The sequence below is a fragment of the Amblyraja radiata genome, chromosome 16 (assembly GCF_010909765.2).
Source record: "Amblyraja radiata isolate CabotCenter1 chromosome 16, sAmbRad1.1.pri, whole genome shotgun sequence".
NCBI lineage: Eukaryota > Metazoa > Chordata > Chondrichthyes > Rajiformes > Rajidae > Amblyraja > Amblyraja radiata.
Genome location: NC_045971.1, coordinates 15,403,052 through 15,428,080, shown reverse-complemented (window position 1 = coordinate 15,428,080; position 25,029 = coordinate 15,403,052). Strand labels below are relative to the sequence as shown.

General features: G+C 48.1%; 2 protein-coding genes across 5 annotated transcripts in view; both read right to left on the bottom strand.

Annotated features, from left to right (window-relative positions):
- Window positions 1-1,543: 1,543 nt before the first annotated feature.
- On the bottom strand, window positions 1,544-15,218 carry myl4 (myosin light chain 4). The gene is made up of 7 exons (XM_033035190.1): window positions 14,934-15,218; window positions 12,117-12,144; window positions 11,031-11,180; window positions 10,444-10,617; window positions 2,955-3,032; window positions 2,557-2,599; window positions 1,544-1,817 (listed from the first exon to the last, which is right to left on the bottom strand). The coding sequence occupies exons 1-6, from the start codon at window positions 15,036-15,038 to the stop codon at window positions 2,571-2,573; spliced, it is 564 nt and encodes a 187-aa protein (XP_032891081.1). The 5' UTR covers window positions 15,039-15,218; the 3' UTR covers window positions 1,544-1,817; window positions 2,557-2,570.
- Window positions 15,219-22,748: 7,530 nt separating this feature from the next.
- The window catches only part of strada (STE20 related adaptor alpha), a 36,576-nt gene continuing 34,295 nt past the window's right edge, over window positions 22,749-25,029 (bottom strand). For 3 of the 4 annotated variants that reach the window (XM_033035186.1, XM_033035187.1, XM_033035189.1), the window contains one exon: window positions 24,345-24,591. In XM_033035186.1, coding sequence (XP_032891077.1) covers window positions 24,439-24,591 — 153 coding nt within the window. In that variant the 3' untranslated portion in view covers window positions 24,345-24,438. Of the gene's footprint in view, window positions 24,592-25,029 lie in introns of all 4 variants that reach the window. The other variant, XM_033035188.1, reaches the window with a different exon arrangement.

Below are 25,029 nucleotides of genomic sequence, written 5' to 3'. Positions count from 1 at the left end.
CCTTGGCAGCTCTGATTCCTCTTCTCAGCTTGTACTTGGCTTGCCTGTAGAGGTCTGCATCCCCGCTCCTGTAGGATCTACCCAGTAAGCGTAAAAATGCCTAAAGTCAACGCCTTGTAAAAAAACTGAACTATTTGATGATAGTGTACGGGAGTGATATATTCTCTACAGACAACTGTGTGCAGTTTTGCAAAGCATGTGAGAAAGCAGTGAATCACGAGAAGAAATATTTCGTCTCCCAGCATGTACAGACAGCTAAACACAAGTCGACGGCAGAGAAACTGAAGGTGAGAAATACACCTTGCTTGTCTCCTCACAACATTTACTGCTAACTCCAATCGCATATATGAGTTTTCCAGTGATCTGTGCAACGCATTCAATGATGCTGGAATCCACTGTGGAAATTGGAAAACAAATCTCTCAGAGGTTTTTTAGGGAAATACACAGAGGAACCTATACCAAGCGAGTCATCATTACAGAAACATTATGTTGACAGCAACTTCAACATTGTTGTGCAGAAAATTAGAGACAAAGTTGCATGTATCAAAATATGGATCTCAATAGGCGAGACAACAATGCTGTGGGGAGATATGTTGCCAATGTGGTCATTGATAAACTGGAGGCAGGTCAACCATCAAAGAAGTATTGACATCGGAAGTATTGGAGAAGTCATAAAGCACAACTATTACTCAGTTGTTTACATCATCACTTGATGTACATTGTATTTAAAGTTCCTGACGATGTAGGTAAAGACATACAAGGAAAATGTGAGAGGGGGATTTTAGCTAGCAAAGATCTTGAAGAAGTACAAAACATAACTAAATTTCTCAAAGGTAGTAGTAATGCTCAAGATATCAACATGAATGTAGTTTGTAGCTTGTTTCAGGTATGCACCAGTGACCTCAGCTGGGGCAGAAATAAGTTTTTCACAACTGAAGCATGTTCTGTCCGACAGACAGCATAGTTTAACACCAGATAATTTGAAGAAATGCTGGTAGTTATGTGCAACCAGGCAACGTTGGTCATTTAATGTAGTATACCTTTATAATCATCATTTTTAACCATATTTTGGTGGTGGAAATAAATGCCTTTTTATACCTTTTTTGTCAATAAATGCTTTTTTCAGGCCTTTTTTGTAATTTTATTTTGCCTTTTTGCCTGCCTATTTCAGAGATTTTTAGCGCCTAATCATCCTGGCTCTAATGATCTTCTTGTTGTGTATGGCGCGCACAGCCTAAAGTTGTCGGACAACTTGTTCTATTTGATCTTATTTGATTGTGCACGCCGGGTTGATTGCATTTGTCGAAACAGGGTGGACCACGTGAAGGTTGCAATCTCCCACCCCGCTCTAATGATCATACGATGGAACGCCATTTGACTAAAACATCATGAGCAACTCTCTGGGGTTACTAAAGAACCATGGGTCCGGCTACAGTCCCTGTGACTGTGGGTGAGAGCCATAACCTGAGACTGCTGCCTTTGGTCATCCCCTGTAGACACATTCTCCACTCTCACCAGAAAGGAACAAACTCAGAAGAGAAATAAGTGTTTTTTCAATTTTAATTTGTGGTATAAACTCATAAATTAAGATACAAGTAGCTGGCCAGTTGGAGATAGGCTGAGAGTGATGGAGCATGTCCTGAGACCCGACACAGCACAATCAGGAGAGCAGGCAGAGTCCAGTGTTAACGGCGGGTCTAGCCGGTGATAGGTGTTCACTTGCTGGGTATTATCAGGGTGGCAGCAGCAGCAGCAGTTGTTGATGGAGAGATTGGTCATGCGGCACCTTCTTCACCAGCAATTGCACTGTAAACTCGCTGCAAGCACCAAGAGAGAAGGGCGATCAGCACATGGAAGCATCACTGGCATAGGACAAAACAGAACTTAGCACTGCCACATTGTCCCATCACACACTCCCAAAGCATGGGTAAGACACACAGTCAAGCTCTATGTGGGTTGTAAATAGGGTTGCCAACTGTCCTGTATTAGCCGGGACATCCCGTATATTGGACTAAATTGGTTTGCCCCATACGGGACCGCCCTTGTCACGTATTTGATTGCTGCTACTCGGGTGGAGGGGACTGTCGGGTCGGAGCGCCGCGGGCGGCCCCGCCACACCCATCCCGACGTAGTGCAGCCCATGGAGTGCAGCTGCAGCTCCTCGCCCGTGGCCCCGTCGGTCGGCAGCCCGGCCAGCTGTCCAACCTTCGAACCTTCGTTTACCGCCGACACCACCACCACCCCTTCTTCTCATGGCCGATCATCAGTTCGTGAGTTGGATGGGGAGCCAGACTTTGCGTGCAACGTCGCGTGGGCCAAAACTCCTCAGCTGGCCCGCCGGCTGGGCTGTGTGTGCAGTCCAGCACCCGGGCCAACTCATCATTCACCCAGCCACGGCCGAGTTGGTCAATGAATTGCCGTCGGGAATTTGTCACGTATTTTGACCTTTTGTCCCTTATTTGGGAGTGAGGAAGTTGGCAACCCTCGTTGTAAAGCCTGCATCCAAGGACATTCAAACATTTATCACATCCAAAACGACCCAATTGTCTCACTCACCGGTCTGATGCCTTTCATCCTGATAAGATGTGCTTAGCGAAAGCTGTAAAAGTAAAGAAACAAGATTACCACCGTTTTGTCACATTAATCACAATAAACCACTGGTTTCTGCAGTTAATTCTCCCTTTCCACCTCCCCACCTTCTCACTTCCCACACTCCAGGAGTTGCCGTATCGTATCAGATCAGAGGAGGAGTGAGTGTGGGAGTGTGCAATGTGAGGGAGGGAGGGGCTGTAAAGCGGGTGAGCGAGGCGGGTGCGACTGGGTGTGAGGGAGGGACTCGAGTGGGAGGGGGCGTGAGAGGGTGAGGAGTGATGGGAAGAGCGTGAGGTGGGAACCCGGGTACTGCGCTTGCCCACAGTGGGGAGGAGGAGGGGGGACCTCAGGTCCGGACTTACCCTCGTAGTTGACGCAGCCGTTGGAGTCCTCCTGCCCCACCATCAGTTGCTCCACCTCGCTCTCCGACATCTTCTCTCCTGTGGACCCAAAGTGCTCATTAGTCGAGTAGTTTGTGTATGGTCCCTATCTGCTGGTAAAGTTCAGCAGGAACATGGACCTGACTTTTAAAAATGGTTACATATTCCACAATAGTCAAAGTAGCCGACTGCTAAAGGCAGAGTGAAAAATATTGTGCTGGAATTTGCGAGGCATTTAACGAGTTTCATCATTGAAATGCCCTCTTACTGCATGAATTCAGTGGGAACATTCTCAAATTATTAGATTCATACCTGGACAAAGGAAGAACGTAGGAGGTTGGTCAGTTGGCCGTTTGTGCCTGCACCAAATCATGGCTGACCATTGGGCGGCATGGTGGCGCAGGGGTAGAGATGCTGCTTTACAGTGCCAGAGACCAGAGTTTGATCCTGACCGCGGGTGCTGCCTGTATGGAATTTGCACCTTCCCCCTGTGACCGAGTGGGTTTTCTCCGAGATCTTCAGTTTCCTCCTACGCTCCAAAGACGTACGGGTTTGTAGGTGAATTGGCGTGGTATAAATGTAAAAATCTCCCCAGTGTCTGTAGGATAGTGTTAATGTGCGGGGACGCGTTGGGCCGAATGGCCTGTTTCCGCGCTGTTTCTCTAAAAATAAATCTACCACAGGGCCATTTCCCTGCACAACCCCACAGACCTCGACTGCCTGACGATTAAGAACTCCATCCATCTGAGCCTCCACAGCCCAGAGGTGAAGTGTTTCAAACCTTCGCACCCTCAGTTATAAATCACCTTTCCCTTGCATTCACACTTTGCACCCTGTTCCGTTACCCTCAGCCAAGGCAAGCACCATCCCTTCACCAAGCCGGTCAAACTTATACGAACATTTCAAATTTCAATGCGATTCTTCCAATCCCTGGAGAATGTAGGTCCAGTTTATGCGATCCCTCCTCCAGTGGCAAACTACCATTCACCAGAAGCTAGTCTGGTGAATCTTTGCTGCAATCCATCCAGGAAGGTCCTTATTTAGGTTGAGACCAAACTCTCCACATAATCCTGGTGCAGACAGATCTAGGCCCCATACATTAGCAGTGAGACAGACATCTTTATTCTTATAGTCAAATCCTCTCCTAAAGACCTTACTGAGACTCTGCCTCCCCTGCATGTGGGCTTTCAAAGTCACACTCCTTTGTCCCTTTGAAATTCAATGTTTCTTCGACTGTCACCATTGACCACTCTGTTCAATTAATATTAATATTGATTTCTCTAACATCAAGCAACCCTCGCATCACCTCTCTCCATCTCTCCCCACCCTAGTCATCGTACTAGTTTCATTGTCATCCTGGTGAGTTTCACTGTCTGTATAACACCTAGCTCACAGCCAACAATGGACTATTGTGGGCTCCACCTTCCTTTGATTATCGTTATTTTTTTTAACATTCATTTGTTCTATATCACCGTCTAAATCTCTCTTTTCCCTTTTCCCTTTTCCCTGACTCAGTCTGAAGACGGGTTCCGACCAGAAACGTCACCTATTCCTTTTCTCCAGAGATGCTACCTGACCCCCTGAGTCTTTGGTTTAAATCAGCATCTGCAGTTCCTTTCCACACACTCTGTTTCCTTGTTTGTTCACTAAGGTAGAGGAGCGTCCATTTTCCATTTTATATCCCCTCTGACACGTTCTCACCCACCCATTCAGTTTGTCCATTTCTCCAGAAGTCTCTTTACCCCTCTCTCCTTATGCCCCTGTCCCACTTAGGAATCCCGAACGGAAACCTCTGGAGACTTTGTGCCCCATCCAAGGTTTCTGTGCGGTTCCCAGAGGTTGCAGGTAGTGGAAGCAGGTAGGGAGACTGACAAAAACCTCCGGGAACCGCACGGAAACCTTGGGTGGGGCACAAAGTCTCCAGAGGTTTCCGTTCAGGTTTCCTAAGTGGGGCAGGGGCATTACAGTCCCACCCATTCTGTATCTTCAGAGCACCTTGAAATAATGCATTTTATCTCCTTCAGCCAAATGCAGATGCAATGGTGGATAGCTGGGTCCTGCTCCTTACAGCCCGACAACTTCATAAACAGTTTACTCCCACTCTTTGCTTTCTGTATGAAATCCATCTCTCCGTGCATGTCAGTGCAGCACTCCAAGTTCTGTGTGCTGTAAGATTGTTGACCTTACTCCTGTGTGTCACCTCATCAAATGTCTTATGTTAATGCAAATTCACCTTAACCACTGGTTCCTTTCATCTATTCAAAGTACATCCTCAAAGAATAGCAGCAGATTAGTCAAACAGTTTCCAGAAACCCATGTCAGTTCTATTCTTTCCAATGTGTCCTGTTTGCTGCATCCTGAACAAATGTCTGCAGTTTCTCTTTGCGTGTGCAGAAAGGAACTACAGATGCTGGTTTATACAGAAGATGGACACAAAGTGCTGGAGTAACTCGGCGGGTCAGGCAACATCTTTGGAGAAAAAGGATGGGTGAAAGTTGGGGTCGGGACCCTTCTTCAGGCTGCAGTCTGAAGAAGGGCCCTGACCTGAAAGGTCACCCATCCTTTTTCTCCACAGATGCTGCCTGACCTGCCGAGTTACTCCAATACTTGGTGTCCATCTCTTTGCCTTATATTAGGTTGCCCACTGGTTCCCCATTTCTCACTCGATTTTCAAAGGGTGGAGTCACATATTGTATGTTGTCTTCCAATCCACAGAAACAGTTCCAGGATACGTGGAAGATGATTGTTCTTATAGGAAGCCAATCTTTCCTCCCTCGGTAATCACTTCAGGACTTCCTCAGAGCACTGGTCCCAACCATGTGCAGCTGCTTCATCAATGGTCTACTTTTTGCCAGTGGGAATGTTTAATGTCTATTGCATAATGTTCAATTCCGTTTGAAACTCCTCAACCAACGTGCAATGTGCCTGAATGCAAACAAGATCTGCAGGACATTGGGTGGTGCAGTGGCAGAGTTGCTGCCTTACAGCGCCAGGAACCCGGGTTCAATCCTGACTATGGTTGCTTGTCTTTAAGAAATTTGTTTGTTCTCCCCGTGACCTGCGTGGGTTTTCGCCAGGATCATTGGTTTCCTCCCACACGCCAAAGGCATACAGGTTTGTAGGTTAATTGGCTTGGTATAATTGTAAATTGTCTCTAGTGCATTTAGGATACTGTTAGTGTGCGGGGAACGCTCGTCGGTGCGGACTCGGTGGGACGAAGCACCTTGTTTCTGCACTGCATCACTAAACTCTAAAGTAAAACTCCAATTCAGGCATGGACTGATAAACATTTGTGCTACACGAGCAACAACTATTGATCATCTCAAATACCTCATCTTTGCATTTAATGGCACTATTAACAAAGCTACTACCATGAATAACCTGGGGGTCAGCATAGCCCAGGAACATCAATATTGTGGCTGGAAAATCAGGTGAGAGGCTGGGCATCCTATATGAGTGGTTCAACTCCAGATTCCCAAAGGCATTCCCAACAAATTAGAATGATAGCTAACCTACAGCAAGATATAGATCAGATAGGAGGTTGGGGAGTTTTGACAAAATGGAATTTAATTCTGACAACGCCGACATATTAGGAAGTCAAATAGGGGGCTGGACATACGCAGTAATTGGTACCGTACAAAAGAATATCGGTGAGCAGAGGGACCTTGGGGGTCAAGTACATAGTTCCCTGAGAGTGCAACGCAAATAAAAGGCATAATGCATGCTTTCTTTCATAGGTCAGGGCAGAGGACCGATGAATTAGGAAGCTATTTGCAACTTTGCAAAACACTGCTTAGCCACACTTCTGGTCTCGACGCTAGAAGAAAGATATGATAATGCTGGAAAGAGTGCTGAGAGGATTCACCAGGATGTTGCCTGGGATGGAACATTTAATTTATGAGTGGAGGATGGGTCTGTTCTCCCTGGAGTGGAGGAAGAGGGGACATGATTTAGGTATGCAGAATGAGAGGTAGACCTCAGAAACATTTCCCGCTATCAGAGACGTGGATCAAATGAGAGGACATAGATTTAGAGGAAGGAGAAAGAGATTCAAAGGAGATTTTTTTACCCAAACGGAATACACTGCCAGAGAGTGCAATGGAAACAGAGTCGACAACAACACTAACTAAAGCTCTAGACGAGCACTTGAATCATCACGCATTGAAGGGTCAGGGGTGAGAGCTGTAAAATGGGATTAATACTATGGGTGCCCATTGGTCAGTATGGAAGTGGTGGGCCGAATGGACTGTTTCCATGCTGAACAACCCCATAACTCAGTCACACCATCAAGAGCAAAGCAGCCCACTCGATTGGTACTCTGCCAACCACTCTAAATATTCATCGCTGCACCAGTGGCACACAGAATGCACCATCTACAGAATGCACTGCAGCCACCTACCCAGGCAACAGCACCTTCCAAACCTATGGCCTCTGTCCCCAATGAAGAATAATAAGAGAAGGTTGCAGGTTTCCCTTAGAGTCCAACGCCATCCTGACTAGGAAATAGATCAAGGTTCCTTTAATAATGCTGTGTCTAATACTGGAACTCCCTATGCATCAGCACTGTGGGAGCACCTTCACCAGAGGGACTGCAGTGGTTCTGATGGGCTATTCACCAGCACCACCCTGGGGGTCATGAAATTTAATCCATCAATAAAAAAAAAAAATTTAAAAAAATTAAATCACTGGCTGGAAACTGATCATGGTTTTGAGTTTTGTAGTGACAGGAAGCAGTGCAACCAGGCTCAATGTCAGTAATCTCTTTTGGAAATCTTATTGTAAATCGTACTTGTCATATATCAGCCCGTGCCTGACCTATCGTTCACATCTGGCTGCTTGCAGTCTCAGCTGCTTCACATTCTGGGCAGATACAAGGTGCAACCATCAGCAAACAACAACACTCTTGGCTTCATGACAGAGGGAAGGTCATTGATGAATTCTGGCAAGGATTGCAATGCAGAGGGTGTCTATGTGCACAGATTATTGAAAGTGGCAGAGCTAGTTGAGGAAGTGATTTTAAAAAAAAAACCCCAGGTTGTCTCACAAGTTCTCCCGTGGGTATTCTGCGGAGGTTCCCCGCAGACACTCCCCATCGTTAATTCTCCAGGTACTCCCTGAGGTTTAGGCAGCTGGCGAAATATTGTGGGGAGATTGAATTAGATGCCTTGTACTGTTGGTCACTCAGCACTGTTTCACCAGTGGTTCTGCTTATGACATGGCCACTGGCAGACCTCAGACACTGGCGGGGAGCAGGCACTGTACAGACACTGGGAGACAATGAGACAAGGAGGGAGTTAGAGGACCACTGCAGTCCTTCTGGTGAAGGTTCTCCCACAGTACTGTATGGCGAGGAGTCCAGCATTTAGTTTAGAGATAATTTTAGAGATACAGCGCAGAAACAGGCCCTTTGGCCCACCGAGCCCGCGCCGACCAGCGATTACCTACACACTAGCACAATTCCACACACTAGGGACAATTTACAATCTTTACCACAGACAATTAACCTACAAACCTGTGCGTCTTGAGTGTGGGAGGAAACCAGAGCACCTGGGGAAAAACTCACGTGGTCACAGGGGGAACGTACAAACTCCGTACAGACAGCACCCGTAGTCAGGATTGAACCCAGCTCTCTGGCATTGTAAGGCAGCAACTCTATCATTGCACCATCTTGCTGCCGCCAGTGATGATGATGGCACAGTGATATTGGATGTGAATATAGGTGGCATGATTGGTATGAGGATGTCACAAACATTGGTGATGTAGTGGACAGTGAAGAGGGTTGTTTAAAATTACATCAGGATGTAGATCAATTGAGACAATGGGCTGAGGAAAGGCAGATGCAGTTAATTCAGATAAATGAGAGGGCTGCATTTTGTAAGACAAACTAGGGTAGGACTTATGCAGCAACTGATAGAGAGCAGTGTAGTAGAACAGAGAGATGTAGGGATCAGGTACATTGTTCCATGAATGTGACAACACAGGCAGACAGGTGGTGAAGAAGGCATTTAGCAATCTTGCCTTCATCAGTTTGGTATTGGGTACAGGAGTTGGGGCATCATGTAACCAATGTACAAGATGTTAGTATAGCTACACTTGAAGGTTGAAGCACACAGTACTCCAACCTTCCAATGTGGCCTTTCCAACATCTTGTACATCAGTAACATAATGTCCCAACTCTCAAGTACTGTGCACAGTTCTGGTTGCCCTGCTATATGAAGAAATTAATTAAATTACATAGAGGTTATCAGGTCTGAGGGGTGACCTTATAATGGTGTACGGAATTATGAAGGGCATAGATAAGGAGAGTAACAACATTTTATTTAGTCAACATTGGGGGGGGGGGCTCTAACACATGCTATAGGTTTAAGGTGAAATAGGAAAGGATTAAAAGTGACCCGAAGGGCACCATTTTCCACACAGAATGTGAGGCATATATATATATGGAAGCAGCTGCCTGAGAAAATGGGAATGACAGGTACTGTTCTGATATTTAAAAGATATTTGGACAAGTACATGCATAGAAATGGTTTGGGCAAGGCACAAGCAAGTGTGATTCGCTTGGTTAGGCAACTTGGTTGGCATGAACAAACTAAGCAGAATGGCCTGTTCCCATGCTGTATAACTCTATGACAGGCCACAGCAATGCTCTACTAATTAGATGCCCATTTGCCACGCACCACCCAAGAACTAGGTGCCCTCCCTGGGCTGTTGAAGGCTGAGTCTGCAGTAATAACCAGCGACTGGAACTTGATTGAATATGTTTGGAGAGAATTGTTGATCTCATCTGTGGTCTGTGTGTTCACCCCATGGATGTTGCTTGTGCTTTGGACAGGCATCAATCAAGACTGGAGCTCGCAGGAAGTTCTTTAATGGATACGTAAGATTTAGAAGACGTCCCTCCCACTAGACGCACTGCTCTACTGTTCCACGGACACTGCCAGATCCGTTTCATATTTTGTCTCTGATCATTATCCTCACCAGCCTGTGGAACCCTCCCGTGAAGAAAATGCACTGCCTGGCCCACCCCTGCCTAACCCAGCCCGCCCTGGCCTAACCCAGCCCACCCCTTGCCCTCTCTGCCTCACCTACCCCACAAGATGTTCTGCTGCTGATTGAACGCTCACCTGAACCATGTGGTTCCTGATTGTGGACTGGGTAACAGAGCAGCAAGTAATTACTGGTAGGGATGGAACATTTAGGTTTCTGTCCATCTCCCCCCCCCCCCCTCCACCTCCCCAGTGCTGTCTGTGGTGTAACAGAAACAAGTAGATAAGTGATTCAGCCAATGGGGCAATCATGTTCTGGGACCCTTGTGAGAGGAGTGAGGGAGGAGGGGGAGATGGAAGACGCCAATGAGTGTGGTTCGCTGAATTGTTATCTGCAGGGATCACGGTAGAAGTCATTAACCAGTAGAAATGTAAGCTCAATGTCGGAACACACTGGGTCTACATCCGGCTCCAAACCTACTCACCCAGCGTTGCAAGGACGTGGCGAAGCTCGGCCCCCATCACCGTGCCGTCCCCTTCCTTGTCAAAGACTTTCAAACCTTCTATAAAATCTTCCAAAGTGCCCTGGTCCTTGCCTCTGGAGATGTGTTGCAGCATTGGTAGAAAGGTCTCAAAGTCCAACATCTTCTGGTTCATCTCTGTGTGGGGAGGCAAGCAGAGGTTCAGGCTGACCGCTAGGGCAGCTGGAGATAGAATGGGCTGTGGACGGACCATGGAGCAGTGTTGGTCTTGTGTCCATTGGTGAGGCTGTTCTTGCACCTGTGTTCATGTATGTGCCCATTTGTATTTATCATTCAATTTAGTACCTTTACCCCTCCACCTTTATGATCATAGGTGTGTAGATACAGTACACGTGTGTCCATGTGAATGGGTGTTTACTGTTCAAACATGTGTTTATCTTATCCCCCATTCCGTCTCGTCCCACATCCATCTGAGTTGAACTGGTGGCTATTGCCCACACTTGGTGTCACGGCTGGTTTTATTACTGCCAGCGTTGGACGGTGGGTTGGAGGGTCATGATGGACGGGTGCTACACGTCCCAGAGACTGACCTTCCGGTTTGGGTTTGTCGAGCAGCTTCATGACCTCGGCATTGGTGGGGTTCTGCCCAAGGGCTCGCATCACATCACCACACTGGGCGTAGGTGATCTTCATCTCACAGGACGGGGTCCTGTCGAAAAGGGCGAAAGCTTCCTTGAATTCTGAAAGTGGAGGCAAGAGGAAGGGATTGGAACCATAGACGTGAGAAATCATCAGACCACAATACAGAGCTAAACTTGAGAGCTGGCTACAGGGCCTGGGTACTGGGAATGGTGCAGGTATAGGGATGGTATAAGTATAAGCACAGGTAGTAACAAGGTAAGATATAGGGACAGGTAAAGGGGGGTGGTACAGGTATAGGGACAGATACACATACAAATGTAGGGACAGGTAGAGTTTTAGGAACAGGGAAGGTAGAAGTATAGGGGCAGAAATAGGGGCAGGTACATGTATAGGGACAAAGACACAGAGAGGGACAGATAAAGAGACAGCTGCAGGAACTGGTATAGTGGCAGAAACAGGTACAGGAACAGGTAGAGATAGAGCCTGGTACAGCTTTAGGTACAGTATCTGGTATAGAGACAGATATAGGGATAGGGGCAAGTGTAGCGTTAGGGACTTGCCCAGGTATAGGGACAGATACAACTAATCAGAATCAATTAATATTGATATACTTCAGAATAAAGCATGCAGGTACGCAGTCACAAGAAAACAAACAGGTGTCTATGCTGTGAATGAACAATAATTAAATAGATAAACTCAGCTCTGCCAACACATCAAACTTACGGCAAGTAGAGGAGACAAGATCAGTTTCACTGGGATAGGAATGAGAGAGTGAATAAAGTATGATGCTGGGTGCGTCAATGTAAGGAATGAGGTCAGTGTTAGATGTCAACAATATCTGGATTGGGGCTCTCCCCGGTGACTGGGGTCAGTGTCCAGAGCAGGGGTCAGGGTAAATGTCTGGGCTAAAGCTGCAGTCCTTGCTCAGGGTGGGGGTGTGGTGGTCGAGGGTGAAGGTCGGGGGAGCAGGTCAGTAACCGGGCAGAGGTCGAGCTCAGCGTTGGGGTTGGAGTCACTGCCTGACATCAACTCACCTTCAATCTGGTCGTTGCTGAATTCAATCTGAAACAAACAGAAGGGCAGTGTTACATTGCGAGGAGCAATTGGTGTTCTAATTTGGTGTTCATTTACACTGCATCTGCTTTCCTATCCACCCCACACTCCTTCATACTTCACACACCAAAACTGTCAGCGCCTCTGCCTGGAGCCACACCACTCTGAACCTCTCCTTCACTCCCAGCGTTTCCCTAGCTCCAGCGCTTTGCAACAAGCTGCTCATAGTTGACTTTCTTTGAGCTCTTCACCTGTTCTTACTCAGTCCCTCCTCTGATCTGAAGTGCACCATTTTACTTCTAATGTATAACTGTTACGAGTCACACAGCATGGTGACTGGATCTTCAGGCCAAATTGTCCATGCTAACCAAGATGACCATCGATCCTTGTTTCATTTGCCCGCCTTTGACCCATTCATCTCTAAACCTTTCCAATCTAAGTACCTGTCCAAATGTCCTTTAACGTGTAATATTGTAGGTGTTAGCTGGAGTACTTAAGGTGAACGTCCTGCACTAACGACAGAATGCCCTGCGGACACTAGAGAAACCCCAACACAGCAAAATCCTCCAAATTCACTGGAAGGGTGTGTGAACCTACATCTGTGTTCTCTCCCAGGGCAATATCCCCTGGGGATTCTCAGTTGGCTAAGGTGGGCAGCAATGCCCATTGTTTGCCCAATACCAGACTCTATGGGAAGAGATTACAGGTGGACAGAGAAAAGAATCAAGGATGGGTTCAAAGCATTTAAGAAGGAACTGCAGATGCTGGAAAATCGAAGGTACACAAAAAAGCTGGAGAAACTCAGCGGGTGCAGCAGCATCTATGGAGCGAAGGAAATAGGCAACGTTTCGGGCCAAAACCCTTCTTCAGACAAACCCTTCTTCAAAGCCTCCTGCGGCATCCCTCCTGATCACTGGGAATCCCTGCTCTCTGACTGCTCAAGCTGTAGAGGAAAGCATTTGCTATGGACCGTGGAGTCTTGCAGTCTACAGTCCCTCACTGGCCTCAGCCGTGACCTCAAAAGAAGTGGAGACCATGTTACATTTCTCAATAACCCAGATGGCAGATGTTTCTCACCTGCACTGTCCCTGCTCTGGGAGCACGTGATGGGAAACTGTAGCCATTCTTCACTCTGTGCCCAACCTCTACTGTTCATTATAATGTATCAAACTATAAACCAATTACAAAGTATCAAACAGAAGAGAAATGGTATATAAAATCATAAGGGGCATAGATAAGGATAATGGCCAGTCTTTTCGCCAGGGTAGGAAGAGTCTAAAACTCGGGAGGTGATGTTTAAGATGAGTGTGGAAAATTTTTAAAGGGGCAATTTGTTCACACAAGTTCACACTGATATACAGAGGGATTTTGAGATCCAAGCCTGCAGCTCCCTGAAAGTGGCAACAGAAGTAGATAGAGTGGTAAAAGATGGCAAACGGCGTGCTTGCCTTTACCGGTCGGGACATTCAGTGCAGGGGTTAGGAAGTAGGGGTCGAGTCTGAAGAAGGGTCTCGACCCGAAATGTCACCCATTCCTTCTCTCCGGAGATGATGCCTGTCCAGCTGAGTTATTCTAGCTTTTTGTGTAGGGGTTAGTAGGTCATGTTGCAGTTTTATAAAGCACCGGTTAGGATCCGTCGCAACTCCGACCCCGCTGTCTGGTGACCGGACAGCGGGTAACAGCTGTCCAGGCCACAAGAGCGAGGACTCAGTCACCCTGGCTGCCCGTGGGGCCGCTCGCCCATTGACCGACAGCGGCCGAGGTCAGCGGACACCGGCCCCCGGCAGTCCCTATCTCACTCTCCGTCCCCCTCCGTCGACCAGCGGAGGCTGTGATGAGATGCGTTAACACCGTGAAGGGAGGAGACGGAGTGAAGCTGTTTTCGCTGGCGGAGAGGTGACACATCAGGGGGGCCACACACAGTGCGGCTCTGGCAGAGACGCAAGCGGGCCCCGCGGTTCGTCCCCGCACTGGCCGGGCTCTGGGGGCCACTGCCCGGGCTCTGGGGGCCACTGCCCGGGCTCTGGGGGCCACTGGCCGGGCTATGCAATGGGGGCCACGGGCCGGGCTCTGGGGGCCACTGCCCGGGCTCTGGGGGCCACTGGCCGGGCTCTGGGGGCCACTGCCCGGTGTGACCTCCAGGAAGGTTCCCCCAATGTTTACCAGGCACCCGGTAGCCTCGGACGGTGCGTCCTCCGTGATCACCCCCTCCCCCCCCCTCCCTTCCTCCCGAATTCCTCGGTCTTACTCCGGTCCTGTCCGACGTCTCCAGTGATGACGACCCCCCCCCCCCGGTATCACCCCACTACCGGCACGGTGCGAGGAGCGGGTGGCCTGAAGAATAAGCGGCGGGAAGGTCGCGGAAGTTGTTGGTGGGGGTGGTGGAGGGGGTTGGTGCTGGGAATGCGGGGGGATGTGAGAGAGACCGGGGGGAGAATGGGGATCGGTGCCCGTTGTCGGCCCTGTGGGCAGCCGGGGTGCCTGCAGCTTTGTCCTGTGGCTGAGCCGCCGGGCTCGTTGTGTCGGGACCGGGAGACGCCCGCGCCGCTTCCCGCAGCCAGCGGCGCCCGGACAACGGGGATGGAGCCGGGTTAGACCGCAGAGAGAGACGGCGATGCGGCGGGGAGGGTGGATCACGGACGCCGGCCCGATGGCTGGAGGGGGAGAGGAGGCTCCTGCTCAGGCCGGTCCCGCAGTATCGGCCGCTGCCGCCGCCCTGGACCGAGACAATAGCGGAGGGAGCGGAGCCCCGGAAAACAGCGGCCCGCGACCGGGCACTCACTCACTCACTCACTCACCCGCACACTCTTTGGGTCGAAGGCCGGCTCCTTGGGCGGCTCGGGTTCCGCGGGCGGGGGAGCGGGCTTGGCGGCTTCCTTCTTCACCTCTTTTTTGGGGGCCATGGCGGAGGGAGCGGAGTCTGCAGCGGCTGCGGCGGGCTGGGACGAGCCGGCGAGGCTTATATATACGGGAGCGGGGCGGCGGCGTCTGACTATAGATGGAAGCGCCGAGCATCCCCCGGGACCACGGCTGAGGGGGCTGACGGGCGGCTTCTCTCCGCTCCGCTCGGCTGCTGCTGACACAGGGCGAAAGCAGAGTTGGCCCGGCCCGGGAGAGCGGGAGTGGAGTGGAGTGGGGCGAGGGGTGGGGTTTGGGGGGAGGGGAGGGACGGGCTGGGTGCGTTTTATTCAAAAAAGAGGAGGATTTGGACAGAGGGCTCGAAGAATGGACCTGACTTGATTGATGAGTACGGGTGTGAGGGGTTATGGGGACAAGGCAGGAGAATAGGGGTTAGGAGGGAGGGAGAGATAGATCCAAAGATACTAGAGGAGCTTCTAGTAGATCCTCTAGTATTTTTGGATAGATCAGCCATGATTGAATGGCGGAGTAGACTTGATGGACCGAATGGCCGAATTCTGCTCCTATCTCGGTCCGAGCTCAAATCCCCGAGACTGGGCCAGGGACACAATGCTCGCACCTGCCCCCTGTCCACTGACCCCTTTGCCTTGTCCCCATTGACCTTTCCTCCCACTGATGGAAGGTCCACATTTGACCCATATCCCCATAGACCACTGACCGTCGACACCACCGACCCATGTCGCCACTGACTTTTTTTTACCCTATCCCCCACTGGCCTCTCTCCCCACTGATAGAAGGTCCTCATCAAAGATCATCTTTGGTCCTCATTGTCCCTCGTAGATCACTCGCCCCTGACCCTACGACCTGGTTCCCATTTAATGCCTGCCACCACAACCCTCCCTTCCCCCCGAACTCACACCCGTTTCCATTGACTGCAAAATCTGGTTGTCAAAAAAAAAGACATAAAGTGCTGGAGTTACTCAGCGGGTCAGGCAGCATATCTAGATAACATGGATCGGCGACGTTTCAGAAAAGGAGTTGGAGGAGGGGTGAGGCCAAGAAGAAAATTTCACAGAGGCAGAGGCTGTGGTAGTGAACAAAGATCTTTGGTAGTGAAGGCAGGCGTTCACCCGCCCTCACTAAAAGAGGATGTTGCCAGCAAAGATTATAGAGCTCCTCTAGTATCTTTGGTTTCCAGAGTCCCAGCAGGGGGACGTGCAGGTCAGATTGTGCGTGAGCTGAGAATTCAATAAGAAGAGCTACTGGGAAGCAAAGTGCCGGAGGACCCGACATCTAGACAACATCTGTGGATAGAATAGATAAGAAATGTTGCAGGTCGGGACCCTTGTTCGGAATCACCCAAAATATTAGCTTACACTTACGTAGAACATGGAACAGTACAGCACAGGAACGGGCCCTTCGGCCCACATTGCTTGTGCCGAACACGTTGTCAAGCTAAACTAAGCGTTCGCCTGTACACGATCCAAATTCCTCTATTCCTTGCATTGCCACGCAGCTATCTAAAACGCCTCTTAAACCCCACTATCGTTTCTGCCTCCAGCCCCCACTTCTGGCAACGCGCTCCAGGCATCCAATGGAATAAAAATAGACAAAGTGCTGCAGTAACTCAGCGGGCCAGGCAGCATCTCATGAGAACATGGATGGGTGACGTTTTGGGTCGGGACCCTTCTTCAGAACCTTCACTCTTATAGTCAGACTCTTTATCCTTATATTGGATAAATCCCCTGGCCTAGAGGGGTAACATCCCATGGTGCTGGTGGAAATAAGCGAGGAAATTGCATAGATCCCTCACCCCGCCATCTCCCCGCAACCCCTGACAAGCTTATTAATCAATGATCTATCAATCTCTGCCTTAAAAATATCCATCGACGACCTCAACCGCCTTCTGTGGCAATGAATTCCACAGATTCACCAATCTCTGACTAAATAAATTCCTCCTCATCTTCTTCCTAAAGGAACGTCCTTTAATTATGAGGCTATGCCCTCTGATCCCATACTCTCCCACTAGTGGACACGTCCTCGCCACAGGAGACAAATTGGTACAGAACTCAGTGAAATAAAAGACGAACACATTGAATGCCGAGCTTGTGTTTATGTGGAGGTTTGGTCAGCCTGTACAAGAGATCTCGTGTGCCGCGGACATGCATTGCTGAGTGACTCCAGCGCTTTGTCTTTTTTCTTGTCAACCTGCAGTTCCTCATTTCTACAGGGAGGATGCTGTTCATGTTATCGGCAGCCTGTCTTCCATTTGTGTCTTTGGCCAGCTGCCTGCTCAGCATTATGGAGGCTTCTTTCGCAGAGCACAGAGGGAGATGTTCTGCTGTTCAGTAAGCACTATTTACCATGCACGATGTAATCTAGCAACTGGTTGCCATGGCATTTTCTCACGTATCTTATGGGCTACAAGCCAGGAATAGGGTGAGATTCACAAGCAAATCACATGGACTCTAAGCCTAAGTATAATCAGGGAATGTTGCAATGGATTGTCGAAGAGCCAACCTGAAAACGTACTGTTTAATAAGGATGGGGAAGCTCACCTTTTCTCAATCTTTCTCCCTTAACTGTTGCCTTTGTGTCACATAAACATCCTGCAAGTCTTCATAACTAATGGGAAATGATTCAGCCTATGAAGACTACATAACAAGGCACTTCAGTCTTCAAGAATAGAATAAAGCCGGAAAATAGAGCAAATGACCAACACAGCATCATAAGCACAGATGAGAACCAGAAGATCACGGAACAGGCAGCAGGGAGCAAAAGAGGGAACAAGTGAGGTAGAAATCAGAAAAATTGTCAATAAATATAAAATAATCCCCAAATCTGATTGTATCTGCCTTGCTATTGTCCACATACTCAACTTATCTATATCCCCGTGTAGACTCTTATCATTTTCACTACTACTCACATTCCCATTCTGTCTTGAGACATCACCAAACCTAGGATTTTAGCATATGGTTCTCTCATTCATTCAAATCATTGACACAGATGGTGAATAGTTGGGACCCCCCTGCGATACTCCACTAGTTACAATCTGCCAACCTGAGAATGACCTGTTTATTACCATTCTTTGTTTTCTCTCTGTTAATCAATTCTCTATCCATGACAGTATCTTACCACAATTCCATGTGGTCTGATCTTCTTGGCCATCCTCGTTTGTGGGATCTCTTCAAAAACACCTTTAAACTGTGTCGCCTAGTCTGTCTGTCCCTTCCTTCTTTGTGTTTTAATAGTATGTGTTAAATGGATGTTTTTAGTGTTCTTTAGTTTGTTTTGTTGGGGGGGGGGGGGGGGGGGGGAACTTTTCTAATCTCTTACCTTGACGAAGATGTGATTTTTTTTTTCGTATCGTATCTCCGTCCACACTGCGGCCTAACATCAAGGAGTTGGCGGCCTTTGCTGGAGAACGACTTTTGAGAGCTCCAGCGCGGGTGCCTGTGGACTTACCATCACGGAGCCCGCGATTCCTTTGCCAGGGATCGACCTCGTAGCTCAAACCATGGGTGCTTGCAGACTTTAACATCATGGAGCCCGCGATCTCTGGTCAGAGACCGACTTCGGGAACCAAGGCATGGGAGTTTCGATCTCCCCGACGTGGGAGTTTCGATTGCCCAGATGGATGGTTCGACTGCCCCGACCGCGGGAAAATAAAGAGGGAGGTTTGGACTTTTTTGCCTTCCATCACAGTGAGGAATGTGGGGAATCTGCTGTGGTGGATGTTTATGTTAACTTTTATGTAGTTGTGTGGCCTGTTGCTTTTTTTTCGTATGGCTGTATGGTAATTCGCATATCACTGGTACATGTGTCAATGGAATATCTTTGAAACCTTTGCGCTGAAGTACACCAGATCATCTGACTTCCTCCTCATCTACTCAACCAGATACATCCTCAAAGAATTCCAATAAACGAATAAAATGGAAACTGCATTTGACAAGTCCTTGTCATAGGCCAATCCTACTGTTATTTTCTGTCTTAATGCCACATTCTTTTTTATAGATTCAGCAACTTCCCAGCGATCAACAGCAGGCTAATGTTTAAGAAAGAACTGCAGATGCTGGAAAAATCGAAGGTAGACAAAAATGCTGGTGAAACTCAGCGGGTGAGGCAGCATCTATGGAGCGAAGGAATGGGCGATGTTTCGGGTCAAGACCCTTCTTCAGACGGGCTAACAGAAGGCTAATAGTTGGTCACTCCCTGCTTTCTCTCTCTTTTTTCCTTCAAATAGCAGATTCACATTTGTTATCCTCCAACCTGCGGGAACCATTGCATAGTCCACCTGGGTGAGGCTGGGACTTCCTCAGCATGACATTGCCACTCTGCTTATCATGCCCAATCTTATTATTCGCAGTTTCTGGTTTTATCTCTTGCGGTGTTACTTTGTGCAGTTTTAGAGATTTACTGCTCTGCAGAAATTTGATTTGGGAACACTGGAAGAGATAAACTTCACAATGAATTTGGTCAAATCACTAAGATCAGAGAGCTTAGTTCAGCCTTTATAATTTACCGTGTAGCAAAGAGCAAGTGGCTGCGTCATGTTTATTAATAGGTTGTCCTACTTAAAGGAGAATGTCTCCAGGAAGGCACATTCCCATACCGTGAATCCCTGCTGGGCTTCATTCTTGTTAATTCAAAAGCCTCCTCTGTGTCAGCCTCATTGTATAGCAACCTGCTCAGTTAGGTGGCCATTCGCAGTAAGCGGAAGAGTAATGCACACATGCAGTGAGCGTGACAGTCTCAACAGGATCTGTACACCACAGTGTGAAGACCTTAATTGTGTTCACATTATTGGGGAATGTGAGGGGAGACAGAGCTGGAATGAGAAACGGAGTAATTATCACAGTCTGAGGAGGAATTTGATCCTGTCAGTCAGCCACATCAGGTGGCTCATCCATAGACAACCCACATTAACCCACTCATTCCTTTCCACTTTATTCATCATACTGGAGAACACCCAGCTCCATATGTCCTTCTTTATGTCAACCTGGCTGTGATGAAGAGTGTTGGATCCTTCCTACACCATCAGAACCTAACTACCAGCGCACGCTGCCCTCGGGACGGCTATGGAGAGGAGATGGTTGCCCACCTCTTTGCAGAGTGTGGATTCGCAAAGAGAGTCTGGAGAGGTCTGCAAGGGTCCCTGTCATGGTTTATTCCGAACAGCTCCGTCACAGAGGACTCTGTGATTTACGAACTGTTCCCAGGGACGCATTCAGAGACGGACATCGAGTGCTGCTGGAGGGTCATCAACTCGGTGAAAGACGCTCTTTGGTCTGCCCGAGCGTTGTTCACCACCCAGCGGAGCGAGATGTCCGTCAGGGAATGTTGCTGACTGGCCCGAGAGTACGTGCTGAGGGACCCATTGAAGCTCTGTGCAGCCAACGTCAAGGCTCGGTGGGGGAGGACCACAGTATAGGGTCCCTCTGCTGCTGGACATGGGGGTCAGGGTGTGGTGAAGACGCCCCTCAAAATAAGGGAAGGGATTCCATGCCAGTGGGCCACATGAGTGGCAAGGGGGTGGGGTAAAAAAATTGTGATTTGAGGAAACTGTATGTATAGCCTCCGAGAATGTCGGATGGAGTTTTGTAACGATCATGTATATATTTATTTCTTGAATAAAGTATATTTTGAAATTAAAAAAAAGAGTGTTGGTAACTGTTGGTAATAACTGTTCGGTGACATCTAATGGATGGTTTCTGACAACCAAATTACAGGTTAGGAGGTTCAAGAACATATGGTGGGAGAAAATAGACATTCAGGTGTGTTCTCAATATTGTTCCAAATGCTCATGAGATTCCAAGGCTTTCAGTATATCCTTTGTCCACCTGGTCACCCCTCCTGCAGTGACTTCATGTCCTTTTTAAAGAACATTCATTGTCGGAAGACAATGTCATGTAGTAAGCAGTGGACCTAGAGTCATGGAGTCTTACAGCACAGAAACGGGCCATTCACTTACCCACCCAGGCTGACTGTGATGGCTAATTCCGCTTATCCCTTTACCCACTGAAAAAGGACACGGAGTATGACTTTCCCTATGGTGAACAGCAATGGACCCCTTTGTGGTTATCATAGTTGCATATCTCTTAAAGATGGTCCCAACTACAACATCTCCAAGATCTTCAGATATTGGAACTGAAACCGTGGATTTGCGATTGTAGAGTAAGTTGAAACATTCCACAATGACCATGGCCACTATTCACTCTTGCACATATTGTTTTGTGCCAATTTACCAGCTTCACTGTATTGTCTGACCGCTCCTCTGGTTGGAGCCACAAATTGGCTGAGAACCGTGCTCATCGAGTAGAGGAAGGCAACGTCAATGGGTTGATGTTGAATTGACATGAGCTGCCCAGGGGACGCCTCTTAAGTCGGCATCATAGCTTGGATTTCCTGTATGCTCCCAGCTGTAACTATGGGAACTCTTGCTGCAGTACTGGTGACACCCCCCAGATACATTGAAGGAATCTGACTGGGGCCTCTTGCAATGGCTAACATCTAAAAGGGTAAGGCTGCTTTGTGCGGTAATCTTCAGAACTCTGGTTAAGTTGAAGTTGTCAGTTGAGCCAGGATTCTCCTTGAACGGATTCTGACCCACAAAAGAATGACTACATTGGCCCTACTCCAGCTCTGAAGGACAAGCAATGAATCCAACATCAACTGCCAGTGATGGTCTCAGCTGAGCCAAGTGACTGGCTAATGCTCAAATGCTTAAGTGAAAAGCTGGTACAAAAGCTGCATAGATCGTGGGAGGAGCCATCTTGGGGAACGGCTGCTAACCAGCAGCCGTCCGTTTAATTCACTTTTTTTTTGCAGTTTTAGTTAGTCCTGTGCCCTGTTTGTGGGAGAGATAGTCTTTTTAATGTGGGGGGTAGGGGGTAATAATATTTCCAGGTCCCTACCTGGTCGGTGAGGCAGCTTTTTCTCCGGGCTGCCCCACCGACCCATCCTCGTGGCCTACCAGCGGGCGTGGAGCGCCGTTTCCTGGCGGGGACCGCCCAGCACCTCGGCTTCGGTGGCGGCACAGCACTGGAGCGCTATCGCGGAGCGGGCGATGCCTTGCCTGGGTCGCCGCGCTGGATCGACGCGTTGGAGCTCCGGTGAGCCGTGACCGCCGAGATCAACACCTCCGGGCTGCGGGTCTGCGGAGCGGAGCGGTCGGCGCCCACTTTAACATCGGGAGCCTGGGAACTCCAAACCGGCGCGGCCTTGTCGGCTTCGGAAGCCGCGGTCCCCAGTTAGGAAGCGGCCGTTCCAGGTGGCCCAGCTGCTGAAAGGACTCTCCCGACGCCGGGGCAACAGCACCCGGCCAGGAACATCGAGCCTCCGTAGAGGCAATAGCGGAGGCCTCAATAGGCCTGACTTTGGGAGAACTGGGGATGGGGACTGGACAGTGTGCCTTCCCCCACTGTGGTATCCATTGTGGGGGGATGATTTTTTGTGTGTAATGTGAATATGTTAGTTTGTGTCCAAGATGGCTGTCGGAAGGGAGAGTGGACGCTGGCGCGCTTTAGCTGCCGCTGCTCTCTCTTCACATTGTGTTTTTGATTTTTTGTCTTTGGAGCGAATTCTGTCTTTAATTTGTGTATTGGTGATGTCCTTATTATTTATTTTACTCCGACTATATGTTTTTTCTCTCTTGTTAATTTTCTGTAAGGTGTCCTTGAGACTTTGAAAGGCGCCCGTAAATAAAAATTATTATTATTATTATAGATGATGTAGTGCAGAAGGGTTTCACATAGTTGTAACCAAATGAAACTTTAATATTGATTGACTCTGAATAAATAACAATTCAGGTACAAAGGGATTGCATGTAAGAAGGTAATAAAACAGTGAATATTTCACGCTCTCAGTGTGATAGGAGAGATGAAGCACAGCATCTATCTGTAACGGATTCCACAACAGTGGCTCTGTTTTCAAGATGGTCAAGAAGAGTGTGGACTTTATCTCTGCATTCATAGCAGGTTTGAGGACTGCTGCTGAACTCATGGTAACTGGTGAGAAAGGTGCAAGGACAATGCTTTCGTACTCACAAGGGTAAGAAAGCTACCTCCTTACTCACCAGAGGTGAGACCAGGTAAGGATAATCACTCTGTTCTCACATAAGATGTGAGCGCAATGCTTCAGCGCTCACTGGCTGCTGGTACAGTAATAGAAGGGTAATGGTTGTGATCTGAAATCTCTAGTATTCAAGTACAATGGCCTCCATAATGTTTGGGACAAAGACCCATCATTTATTTATTTGCCTCTGTACTCCACAATTTGAGATTTGTAATAGAAAAAAAATCACATGCGGTTAAAGTGCACACTGTCAGATTTTATTAAAGAGTGTTTTTATACATTTTGGTTTCACCATGTAGAAATTACAGCTGTGTTTCTACATAGTCCCCCCATTTCAGGGCACCATAATGTTTGGGACACATAGCTTCACAGGCGTTTGTAATTGCTCAGGTGTGTTTAATTGCCTCCTTAATGCAGGTATAAGAGAGCTCTCAGCACCTAGTCTTTGCTCCAGTCTTTCCGTCACCTTTGAAAACTTTTATTGCTGTTTATCAACATGAGGACCAAAGTTGTGCCAATGAAAGTCAAAGAAGCCATTATGAGACTGCGAAACAAGAATAAAACTGTTAGACATCAGCCAGACGTTAGGCTTACCAAAATCAACTGTTTGGAACATCATTAAGAAGAAAGAGAGCACTGGTGAGCTTACTATTCGCAAAGGGACTGGCAGGCCAAGGAAAACCTCCACAGCTGATGAAAGAAGAATTCTCTCTATAATAAAGAAAACTCCCCAAACACCTGTCCGACAGATCAGAAACACTCTTCAGGAGTCAGGTGTGGATTTGTCAATGACCACTGTCCGCAGAAGACTTCATGCGCAGAAATACAGAGGCTACTCTGCAAGATGTAAACCACTGGTTAGTCACTAAAATAGGATGACCAGGTCTTGTGGACTGATGAGACGAAGATTAACTTATATCTAAACATGACTACTTTCATTTACATGACATTGCTGTGTCCCAAACATTATGGTGCCCTGAAATGGGGGGACTATGTATAAACACTGCTGTAATTTCTACATGGTGAAACCAAAATGGTGAAACCAAAATGTGTAAAAATGGCCTTTATTAAAATCTGACAATGTGCACTTTAACCACATGTGATTTTTTCTATTACAAATCTCAAATTGTGGAGCACAGAGGCAAATAAATAAATGATGGGCCTTTGTCCCAAACATTATGGAGGGCACTGTGAATCAATGTACAGGTTGTGGTCCTTCACCCACCTAAGCTGGTTTGATGTGCACCCCTGCTATTCAGCATCTATTAGTGCCACACTTCGCTGTAAATCAGCAAAACTGCCATTTTACATAAAAAATACAAATAAAGACCAATGGCATCACCAGGCCCAGCTTGAACAACATGTCCACTTTCAGAAGTCCCAGTCTTCCATCTCCAGCTGGTCCAGGCTGGACACAAGTTCAGTCATCCCTCGCAACTCGTGTGGGTCAGCACCTTCCAGCTCTGTCACGGGCGTGACGGGTCGCAGCAGATCGGGAAGCACTTCCACCACTCGCAGCTTCAGCTGGAAGGACAGAAGGTGGGTCAGTGATCTGGTACAATTCAAACACATGCACGGAGCTTAATGATTTCACATGCTACATGGCTTAGAACCTGATGAAAACGCCTCCCTCCTCTGGCCCTTTGTACTGAAACCCCTTCTTCATTGACTTTATATAGAGCCTCCAATGGTCTGAAACTCAAAGGTTGTTGTGCTTTTGACTATGAGTCATGGTGTATTTACATATCAATATATCTTCAAATAGCTGGTCAGAATAACCCCATCAGGTCACAAAAGATGTCAACCTAGTAACCTATTGCGATGAGAGAGTATTTTGTAAATTCTTCCCTACTCTCAGTCACTCCTTATTATTATCTTTGACAATGTCTTCCTCACCTTCTCTTCTCCAGCCTCCTGTCTTATTCCCCAAAAGGATGCAAAAGGATTCCCCAAAAGGATATC

Bases quoted from the DNA above. Each gene is read 5' to 3' on its own strand.
- myl4 (XM_033035190.1), bottom strand. From the start codon at position 15,038: ATGGCCCCCAAAAAAGAGGTGAAGAAGGAAGCCGCCAAGCCCGCTCCC. The intron at 11,181-12,116 runs GTGAGTTGATGT...CTCCACTTTCAG, and splicing joins CAGCAACGACCAGATTGAAG to AATTCAAGGAAGCTTTCGCC. The intron at 3,033-10,443 runs GTGAGTAGGTTT...TTGGGTCCACAG, and splicing joins CCACGTCCTTGCAACGCTGG to GAGAGAAGATGTCGGAGAGC.